The sequence below is a fragment of the Gekko japonicus genome, unplaced genomic scaffold, assembly GCF_001447785.1.
Source record: "Gekko japonicus isolate JY-2015 unplaced genomic scaffold, Gekko_japonicus_V1.1 scaffold761, whole genome shotgun sequence".
NCBI classification, from domain to species: Eukaryota; Metazoa; Chordata; class Lepidosauria; order Squamata; family Gekkonidae; genus Gekko; species Gekko japonicus.
This window is the reverse complement of record NW_015177030.1, coordinates 747,761-758,436: the sequence shown is the minus strand read 5'-3', so window position 1 is coordinate 758,436 and position 10,676 is coordinate 747,761. Positions and strand designations below refer to the sequence as shown.

The following is a 10,676-nucleotide window of genomic DNA, read 5'->3' as shown; positions in this document are numbered from 1 at the left end:
TTTCCCTCCTTGGCAGCATCGACGGCCAGTTCGAAGTGGCCTATTTCTCCAATGTCCTGATCTACCCTGGGGGGGCCATGACCTGGCTGCCCCCCGCCATCTACCGAAGCACCTGCGCCATCGAGGTCACCTTCTTCCCCTTCGACTGGCAGAACTGCTCCCTCGTCTTCCGGTGAGGCTGCCCGGGGGGGCCCCTGTGCAGCTGCCTGGGGGAGGGGGGGACGACGACACGGGCCTGCCGAGGAGCCTTCGACCCCTGGCGGGGTGGTGGCGGCTGCTGCTGCTCGGCTTGCTTCAGGCTGGTGCAGAGCCCCCCCGGGGGGGGGCATCTCCAGGTGGGGTTATTCCAACAAGGAAAGGCAAGCAAATACGTTCCTGCCACCCCCTTCCCCAGGTCTCAGGGTCCCTCGATCGATTCTGAGCGCCTGAGCTTCTGACCTGGGGGCTTCTGGCCAGGGTCAGTAGTGGACCACGGGGCCAATGTTCCCTCTAAGCTGTGGAGTCTTCTGAGCATACATTCTACTTTGTGAGCTACTGGTATTAAAGTTGTGAGTGAGCGATTTGGCTACTGCATATATTAGTTTGCTCTTCTGGAGCCCCATCCTTCCTGAGCTGAGGCAAAAACATGTGAGCCGGAGGCTAAAAAACCCTGTGAGCTGGCTCCAGACCAACTCAGCCTAGAGGGAACACTGCCCACGGGCTGCCCGAGGAGGCCATCTGGGGCCGGAGGCGGAAGGCCCCCACCTCCAGCTGATTGGGGGTCGTGGGGTCTGAGGGGCGAGAGGCCCAGGCAAGCCGCTTTCTTTGTGCCCGTGACAACTTCCCTTCAAGGGACAAACTCCCGGCCTTAGAACATGAACATTTCTGATGTCATCATAAACCCACCCAAATCCTGGGGAGGGCGGACATCAGCTGGGTCTATGACGCTCCCCCTCTGAAGCCCCCATTCCCTCCAGGGGAACAGGCCTCCGTTGTCGGAGACCACCTGTCATTCTGGTGGCTCTCTCCAGGCCATGCCGGGAGGTTGGCACCCTTACCAGGGAGGCGTCTCCAGCTGGGTCTCCTCCCTGTTTCCCTCTGGGCCTGGAAGGTCCCAGGGCCGCCTCAGCACGGCCCCCCCTGCAGGAGATGGCTCCTTCCTTCCTTCCTTCCTTCCTTCCTTCCTTCCTTCCTTCCTTCCTTCCTTCCTTCGCGCAGGTCTCAGACATACAACGCCCAAGAGGTGCAGCTGACCTTCGGCCTGGACGATGACGGGAACCCCCTTCAGGGGGTCCACATTGACCCCGAAGCCTTCACGGGTAGGCCGGAGAGGCGTCCCTCGCTTGCTCGTGGGGAGGGGCAGAGGGGCTGGAAAGGAGGGCTGCTTTGAGGCACGACTGGGTGCCGTGGCTGGCCCCGGGGGGCTGTTTCTGGGCTGCCTGGCCCTGAGGACTCCATCCTGTATCCTGCCTGCATGGTGCCCGGCCTGCAGCCCACGTTCGGCCTGCTCAGCCCCAAGGGCATGTGGCTCAGCACCAGAGCCTCTGCTTTCTGGCCTGCAGCAGCTCTTGGGCTCAATCCCCAATAGGATCTTTAGGAGCTGCTACCAGTCAGAGCAGACAATCCTTTCCTCTACGGACCACGGGTGTACGACCAGGCCCACACATGCGCTCTCTCTCCTCCTCCTCCTCCTCAGAGAATGGTGAGTGGGCTATCCGGCACCGCCCGGCCCGCAAGGTGCTGGCCCCGGTGCCCGGGGTGGAGTCCCCCGGCTACTCGGAGATGCACTACTTCCTCATCATCCAGCGCAAGCCGCTCTTCTACATCATCAACATCATCATCCCCTGCGTGCTCATCTCCTCCCTGGTGGTGCTGGTCTACTTCCTGCCTGCCGAGGGTGGGGGCGCCTCCCAGCTGTGTCTGCGTCTGTGCTGGGGCGGGGGGGGGGGAAGAAAGCAGGCCGGGGAGAGGTGTTCTGAAACGCTGTGGGAACCAGCTCAGCTGAGAGCTGCAGAAAGAAATGTTTGGGATGCATCCTGAGAAGAATGTGCCTTGCTGGCCGGGCACAGATCCCGAGGCCCGGTGCCCCCCCGAGGGCAGCCGAGTCCAAGGCCAGGAGCCCCTTGGGGCCCGGCAACGTTTTCGGGGCCCGAGCATCCCAGAGTCAACCCGAGTCTTGAGAGCCGAGGCCCAAACCCCTCGTCCGCCTGGGAGGTGCTCCTGGCCTCGGATTTGCTCTGGGGAGGCCCGGCTGGTGCCATGCGGGCGCAGGGCAGGGAAGCCCCCCGCCCCCCGAGGGTCTCTCCGCCTCCTCAGCCACGCTTGTCCTCCACAGCCGGGGGCCAGAAGATCACCGTGAGCATCTCTGTGCTGCTGGCCCAGACGGTGTTCCTGTTCCTGATCGCACAGAAGGTGCCGGAGACGTCGCTCAGCGTCCCCCTCATTGGCAAGTGAGCCCCTCGACCTGGCCGGAGGGCCCTGATCCTCGGGAGGACCGGTAGGGGTGGGGAGGAGGGAGGCTGACAGGCCGAGAGCAGAGGGGCCCCAGGAGGCCTGGACTCTCCAAGGTCTAGAGCCAGGTGGGGTCGCCACGTTGGTCGGAAGCAACGGAACAGAGTCGGAGCCCCGCGGGGGGGGGCACCCTTGAGAGCAACGAAGCCTTCTGCGGGCTACTCGCCTTGTGGGCAGGCACACCCCTTCAGACACACACCGACTTCACCAACCGTGATCGATAGGCGGAGGGGGATTAGTCACCAGGAAGGGCTCATTGGGGTCAAGATGCCGACGTGAGTGGGTGATACGTACTGGCAAAGTCGGCTGTTCCAGTGGACCTGAGGAAGTGTGCGTGCACATGACAGCGGATGCCCAGAATTAAATTCCGTTGGGCCTTTAGGGTGCCCCTGGACTCCCAACTTTGTTCTGGGCTCTCTGAGGTATAGGAGCCATGCAGGGGCCGCCCACCCACGAGGCAGTGGCCTTGGGCCTCAAGGGTGCCCAACCCCCCCAAAGGAAGAATCGGCTCCAGTGGGCGGCTGCTGGGGTCTTGCCTCCTTCCGGGGGGGAAGCGGCAGCGTCATGACTGGCTGTGGTGCTGGCTGCGGCGGCACGGTGGGCCAGTGGGCAAGGGCCAGGCTGGGTGGTGAGACTGGGTGTCGGGGTGGGTGCAGGACGCCTGGGCTCCTGCCCTCTGGCTTGGAGCCCCCACGCCGGCCTTTCTCCTCCTGGCGGCAGGTACTTGATCTTCGTGATGGTCGTGGCCACCCTCATCGTCACAAACTGCGTGATCGTCTTGAACGTCTCCCTGCGCTCCCCCAACACTCACATTATGTCGGAGCGCCTCAAACACGTGAGGAGGGGAGGCAAGTCTGGGTGGGTGTGTGGGTGGGTGTGAAGCTCTCCCGTGTCTCTGTAGCACAGCTTTCCCCAGGAGGCACCTGGAATCTCACTTGTCTGGAACAGAACGCTGCATGATTTGAAGGTGGGTCCTGTACCATCTTTGAGACCAACAAGATTCGGGGGGGGGGGTTGGGCTTTCGAGAGTCAAAACTCCCGTCAAATCTGTTTGAAGGTGGGGACGGCTTTACATTTTGAAAGTGAATTGTGCTTTTGGGAAACCCAGATCTTCTAAAAGCTTGTCGTTTGAACTTGCATTCAGTATTACCTCTAACTCCCACATTCTAAAATCTTCAGAATTTCAAATTTAAATACAAAATTAAAACAAATTAAATTAAAAAGTGACCATGCAGTGTTCCGGTCCCAAGTCAGACCGACGGGATTTTGCCAGGCAGATGGCTACAGCCGATGGGCAGGAGGTCTGCACCGCGTTCAGTCTCCATGCAAACCAGGAGCAAGTCGGAATCATGAAAAGAATGCAAATCACCAAATTTGTAGGCTTCTGGGTCGCACCAGACTCAGCTGGCAGAGCTCTGCCTGCCTAGAAGAATGGGGACACTGAGAAGTCTCTCTCTGTACCAGAACCAGCACACCCTCAGGAATCTTTAGAAGAGGGGTCCAGCAAGGTGAAGCAGGGCCTGTTCTGTTTTGACCCCTCCCGAGTTCCTTCCTCTGTGCGTGTAGAAAGCAAAAGGAGGTTCCTCATGGGCTGAGTTAATGGCTGGGGTCATCATGTGGTTTGGGATTTGAATGACGGTGAGGTGCCTCCAGTCCGGAGGGCAGGAGCCTGCCTGTGGATGGACGGGTGCCGCTTTGGTGCTCTCGGGGCCTCACCTGTCCGGGCTGCCCCTCCTCTTCCCGCCAGGTCTTCTTGGAGGTTCTCCCGCGGTACTTGGGCTCCACCTTGGAACCAGCAGGCGAGGACCCTTGGGACGCCCCCCAGGCACGCCGACGCAGCTCCTTTGGGATCATGCTGAAGGCGGAAGAGTACATCCTGAAGAAGCCCCGGAGCGAGCTGCTCTTTGAGCACCAGGGGCCACGGCACGGCCTGCGGCGGGGGCCTGGCTACCGGATGCCCTGTGAGGATGCCGGCTGGGGTGGGGTGGGGGGAGCACAGGGGGGCGGGGTGCCTAGGAGGGGCAGCGACATGCTCCTTTTTGCAGCCACAGGAGCCAGGAGTCCGGGACCATCACTGGCCATCCGGGGGGCGGGCGGGGCGGGGATAATAACAGGGAGACAGTTTGTGGTGGCAGAAGAGGTACTCTTCGAGTCAGGTTGGGAGGGGCCCTCAGAGGCGATGTAGCCTGACCCTCTAATCAAGGCAGGAGGTTCAGAGCCAGAGGCCGTCCAGGTTCTGCCCAAAGGGATGAGCCGCATGGCACAGGTCCTTGGCTCCACGCTCAAGCCACTCTTGCCAGAAGGAAGCCATTGAGGCCCCTGAACGGGAAAGCCCCCCGTGACACCCGGCCTCGCTGTCTGCACACAGCCAAAGCACGGTTTCAGGTTGCATTTGCTCCCCTTCCCCCCAGACGGGCTTGAAGTGCAAATGACCAGCACCTTGTACAAGAACTTGGCCCACGTGGCGCCAGAAATCAAGGAGTGCGTGGACGCCTGCAACTTCATCACAGAGAGCACCAAGGACCAAAACGCAGACAGTGCGGTAAGGCGGAAGCCACAGCTGGGGCCCCCACTGGGCGTCCTCGGGTCTCTCCCCAGCCCCCACCCCCAATCTAGGCATGCCCTGATGCCACCCTCTGCTCTGCTCTGCCCACAGGAGATGGAGAACTGGGTGCTGATTGGGCAGGTGATAGACAAGCTGTGCTTCTGGGCCGCCATCTTGCTGTTCACCATCGGGACTCTCGCCATCTTTCTCACGGGGCATCTCAACGTCGTGCCCGACAACCCCTTCCCAGAATAGGCAGCGCAGCGAGGCAGCATCCCCTTCTCCGGTGGTGGTGGTGGTGGGGGAGACTTCTCCTCGGCTCACGCAGCGGCCCCCACCGTAGCTGCCGGCAGGATGCTCCGGAACGCCCGAGGGCCCCCGCGTGGAAGAGGGGCCTGCCCACACGTTGAAGGAGCCCACCCACTGGAAGAGTCCTGGTGACCTGGCAGCTAGTGCCGGCACCCATCTCATGAGGCCTAATAAAAGAGGCGGCCTGACCCTGTCGTCGTTCCTGCTTCGACCTGCGTGCTTTGGACCGGGGCCAACGACCCACCTGAGGGTCTCTGACCCCTATGCCCTCCGGCAACCCAGCGGTCTCTTGTCTGCGGGGGGCTTGTTGTAGTGGCCAGCCCCCCCCCCAGCCATCTTGTCGCTGCAGGGCAGGGAGAGGAGGAGCTTCAAATCGGGATATTCTTGCCCCGTGGAAGGGGGGGCCTGGCTCCCAAGGGGACAATGGTGCAGATCCCCCTCCCCCCGTGGGCACTCCAGGGGGGGCCCTCCCTCTGTCATGGACAGAACTGTTGCTGGCCTGCAGGGCCGGGGTGGGCTCGGCTCGACTGCCTCCAGGGGGCTTCCCTCTCCCACCCTGCTCTGCAGATCCCCCGCCCTCCTTGCGCCCAACAGCAGCCTCCTCTGGGGGCACCCCCTGGCAACCAACACAGTGCCACCCCACTTAGGGTACCTCTAAGTACTCTGGTGGCTCTAGAGACCCATGCCTTGCCCACCCTGGCACGCGAGGCCTGGACAAACAAGATCGAGGCCTCGTCGCCGACCAGCATGCCCCAAGGGACCCACAAGGACACCGACTTCTCGGCCCAGGCCTCCACGGCCTCCCTTTGACACCGACCTGGACTTGGCTTAGAATAGGATGGGGGGGGCGGTGGAGGAAGGTCTAGAGACGACCTCTCCTTTGCCCGGGCTGCTGGCGCTGGCTGTCACAAAGGCAGCAGAGCAGCTTCTGACCTAATCCCAGGGGGAAAGCTGACCCCCCCCCCCGTGCATTATAGGTAGGAGCCCAGGAAAACCACGCATGGAGCGTGGAAACACGTTCCCAGTGCCCACAGGGCCAGTGGTAGAAGCCCCGGAGCCCAGATGGGGGAGCAGGAGTGCTTGGTGCGCAATGACACTGTAGGTACAGTGGGGGTCTCGGTGTGGTGGAAGGGGGGAAATCAATGGGACACAAGCGCTATAGGCCAGAGAGGGAGGCAGGCGTTGCGCTGTATGTCGGAGAGGGCGCAGAACTCAAATAAGCCAGAACACATTAGAGAAACAAACTCCCCAACAGGCATGTGTGGAATGACCGGGCTCTCCGGGTTACTGATAAAGTATACTGTCACCCACCTGATCAAGCACTTGAGGCTGATCTTGAGACAGACAAGGAAATAAGGGAGATGACTGAAACTGATATTGCTGTGATACTGAGAGACTTCAACTACCTTCACACTGACTGGGTAAACACGTGCCTGAGTCGTGCTGTGGAAATGAGGTTCCTAAGACATCATAAATGACAGCGCACTGGAACAGAGTTAACCCAGAGGGGTAGGGATCTTGGACTTGGTTGTGGGTGAGGGTTGAAACCTGATGCAACGTGTAGATGTTGTTACACTGAACGGGAACAGTGACTACAATGCTATTCAGGTTCAGCATTCATGTGTCAACAGAAAGTTACCCTTTAAAGGCCAAAACGGTAACATTTGATTTCAGAATAGGAAACTTTATAGAAAATAAGGGGTGTTTGTGTGAACTAGTTAGAAGGACGCTGAAAGGGAAACTCAAGAATCTAATCCCTAGAAGATGCTCGGATATATATAAATAATTGGTTTAAAACTGCGCTACTGGAAGGCCAGGTGGAATGCATTCCTCTGTTTAGGAAAGGCACTGCCAAGTCTGACAGGACGCCTGCATAGCTAATGACCCATGTTGTTGTTCAGTCGCAGTCGAGTCCAACTCTTCACAACCCCATCTAAAGTTGTACAGTCGAGTCCGACTCTTCGCAAAGAGAATGACCCATGTAAAGGAAGCCCAAAAAAAGCCAAAAAGGCTTCTTTGAAAAAGATCAGCCCCAATGAAGCGAGGGCAGCATCTGAAAAGAGACGTGCAAGTCAATCACTGGACATGCACAAAGAGAATTTGAGGAGCAGACTGCTAAGAGAAGTCAAGGAAAGCAATAAACTTTCCTTTAACTATCTCCAAAGCAGGAAGACAGCCAGAAAAGCAGTTGGGCCTTTAGAGGACCAAGGAATAAAAAGGACTGCTGAAGAAATATGGGGACGATGGCAGAGAAGATGAATTAATTCTTTGCATATGTGTTTCCTGGGGAAAGTGTGGGATACGATAAAAGGGTTGGAGCAGTTTCCCTATGAGGAAAGGTTAAAGCGCTTGCGGCTCTTTAGCTTGGAGAAACGACGGCTGAGGGATGACGTGATCGAGGTTTATAAGATTATGCGTGGGATAGAGCAGGTCGAGAAAGAGGTACTTTTCTCCCTTTCTCACAATACAAGAACTTGTGGGCACTCTGTGAAACTGCTGAGCAGTCGGGTAAAGGGAAGTCCTTCTTCACCCAAAGTGATTCACACATGGAATTCACTGCCACAGGAGGTGGTGGCAGCTACAAGCATGGACAACTTCATCAAGAGGGAATTGGATAAGCATCTAGAGCTGAGGTCCATCAGTGGCTATTAGCCACAAGGCATAGACAGGAACTCTCAGTCTGGGGCAAGGGATGCTCTATATTCTTGGTGCTGGGGGGGGGCAACAGTGGGAGGGCTTCTGGAGTCCTGGCCCCACTGCTGGACCTCCTGATGGCCCCTGGTATTTTTGGCCACTGGGTGACAGTGTTGGACTGGATGGGCCTTTGGCCTGATCCAACGTTGGCGTCTCTTATGTTCTTATGCCTGGGGCAAGTGATGCTCTGTCTTCTTGGTGCTTGGGGGGGGGGGGTCAACAGTGGGAGGGCTTCTAGTGTCCTGGCCCCACTGGTGGGCCTCCTGGTGGCACTTGGTATTTTTGGCCACTGTGGGACACAGAGTGTTGGACTGGATGGGCCTTTGGCCTGATCCAACATTGGCTTCTCTTATGTTCTTATGTTCCATGCACAGCCAGTATTTTCAGGAAGGGAGCCTGAAGAACTGAGTCAAATTAAGGTGACGAGATGAAGCTCTGGACCTACTGGAGAAACCAAAAACCAGTAAGCCTCTGGGTCCTGATGGCATACACCCGAGAGAGGTCTTAAGGATCTACCAACCCACATATGTGACTGTCACCAACATCAGCCTCTGGACTAGGCGGCTGAGGAGTAGATGTTACCAAGGCTCCCTCTAAGCTGTGGAGTCCTGTGAGCAAAAACTCTACTTTGTGAGCTACTGGCACTAAAGTTGTGAGCGAGCCGTTTGGCTACAGCACAAATCCTTCCTAAACGAAGACAAAAATGTGATAGCTGGCAGAGGTTAAAAAACTGTGAGCTCGCTCACACTAACTCAGCTTAGAGGGAACACTGGACGTTACACCAAGGAAGCAGAGTAGGAGGAATAAGAAGACGGCTCCTCCCAGTAAAGGGAAGTCGTGGAGTCCCACCAGGATCAGGATGGGGACCACTGCTATTTAAGTTTGTTCAAAACTGATCTGCCACTGGGGGTGAGCAGTTCAGAGGCCAGATTTGTGGATGACACAAAATAATTCAGGATGGTGAAAAACAAGGCCGACTACGAAGAGACTCAGGAGGCTCCCCAAAAATCGGGTGAGTGGGCAACCATGTGACAAGGTGAAGCTCAGTGCCGGTCAGTTTCAGGTGATCCACACTGGAACAAAAAATCCCAACTTCAGGTATAGGAGACAGGTGCCCGAACTTGTTGAGGCTAAGAGGGAAAGATGGAGGGAGACCTTGGGGCTGTACTGAATAGCGCAATGAAAGCGCCAACCCTGTGTGCTGCAACAGAGGGAACCAGGGGTCGATTCGGGGGATCGCCATTCCCCCGGGTGAGATGCGGGGGGCGGGGCACACGACGAAGCCCCGCCCCCTGCTTCCAGTCGGGGTAAAATGGCGATTTGACGCACCCTGTAAGTGCTCAGGGTGGACGGGTGTTCCTTACAGCAGTTTGGACTGTATTTTGGTCCAACGCGGCTTCCCCCAGGCAGGGGGAACGACTGGCAGGCATCGAGACCCAAGAGAGAGTTGAGATCAGTGTGATCAAGTCTTGGAGGACGCTTGTATTGCACTTTGATCCCCTCTCCCGAAGCTGGCGAGCGCATTCAGGGGGTGTGGCCTTATGACACACTTCCGGTGATGTCAGGGTGTCTGGCTTTTGCTAATGAGTTATGCTAATGAGTTCCCCTAGCACTTTTTCTACGAAACGACCTCTGGAGGGAACTATGCTGGGGACTGCTAGGAAAAGGACTGAAAATAAATTGGCTGATATTACAATGCCCTTTGTATAGATCTATGGCGTGGCCTTACTCAGGATATCGTGCGCACCAGTTCTGATCAAAGGCGGGAGAGGGCAACCTGGGCGCATGGAGGTGGTGCCTGTGAGCACCAAGGGCCAGGCACCCCTCAAAAGGGGGGAGGTTTAAACCATCCTGCACTTCAGTCCTGACTTCTGGAATGGGGGGGGGGGCGCAGAAGAGCCCCCTGACCGTCTCCCCTGCCTCTCCACGGCCTGCAAGCACCCTTCATCGAGGGTCCCCATCTGCTGCCCACCCGTAAGGTCTCTGTCCTGGCCGGTTGTCCCAGCAAGAGAATACAAAGGCAGGACCAAATCCATCCCTGTGGCTCTGCTGGGAGCACCGAGGCTTGCAGAACTCTGGCCCTCGTTGAACAGCCACGGTGCACTCTCTCCCCTCCGGTGAGCTGCCTTCCTCCTCCTGTGCCCACTGGCGATGGCATTGTCTGTGCCACCCCAAAACCTGCTGGACACGGTCCGCTCTCCGCCAACTCCGCCCCTGCCGCCATGAGCTCCGGTCAGACCAGCCCCCCCCCCCGTCTTCCCCTTTCTGACGCAGCATTAGCAGTTCTGGCCCAGGGGAGCTCAGGAGGCCCAGGGAGGAAGGGTCCTCCAGGGAAAACAAGAGGGGCAGAGACCCCTCCCGCAGCCCCCCTCCCCTACAGTCAAGCCGCGGCCGACTTGTAGCAACCTCAGAGGGCTTTCGAGGCAAGAGGTGGTCAGCGGCGGTTGGCCATAGCCGGACTTCCATTCCAACCTCCCCTCCCAGCACTGGCCGCAGCCAGCCAGGTTGCATTCTTCCTCCACGGAGCACGAGCTGCAGGTGCAGTCTATCTGAGCCCCAGAGCCGGAAGCCCCACAGCAGCCAGTGGCGGGCCGCTCCCCAACAGCCCCCACAGAAGGACTTCCAAGCAGAGGGCTGG

At 58.3% G+C, this 10,676-nt stretch overlaps 1 protein-coding gene across 1 annotated transcript in view; it reads left to right on the top strand.

Moving 5' to 3' along the window:
• The window catches only part of CHRNE (cholinergic receptor, nicotinic epsilon), a gene marked incomplete at its 5' end in the record, with an annotated part of 5,937 nt that extends 380 nt beyond the window's left edge, over positions 1–5,557 (top strand). The window contains 8 exons of the mRNA XM_015427900.1: positions 17–172; positions 1,198–1,298; positions 1,676–1,876; positions 2,315–2,429; positions 3,211–3,325; positions 4,238–4,451; positions 4,902–5,032; positions 5,147–5,557. Of these exons, the coding sequence (XP_015283386.1) occupies positions 17–172; positions 1,198–1,298; positions 1,676–1,876; positions 2,315–2,429; positions 3,211–3,325; positions 4,238–4,451; positions 4,902–5,032; positions 5,147–5,290 (1,177 nt within the window). The remainder of the gene's footprint in view (positions 1–16; positions 173–1,197; positions 1,299–1,675; positions 1,877–2,314; positions 2,430–3,210; positions 3,326–4,237; positions 4,452–4,901; positions 5,033–5,146) is intronic.
• Positions 5,558–10,676: the final 5,119 nt, after the last annotated feature.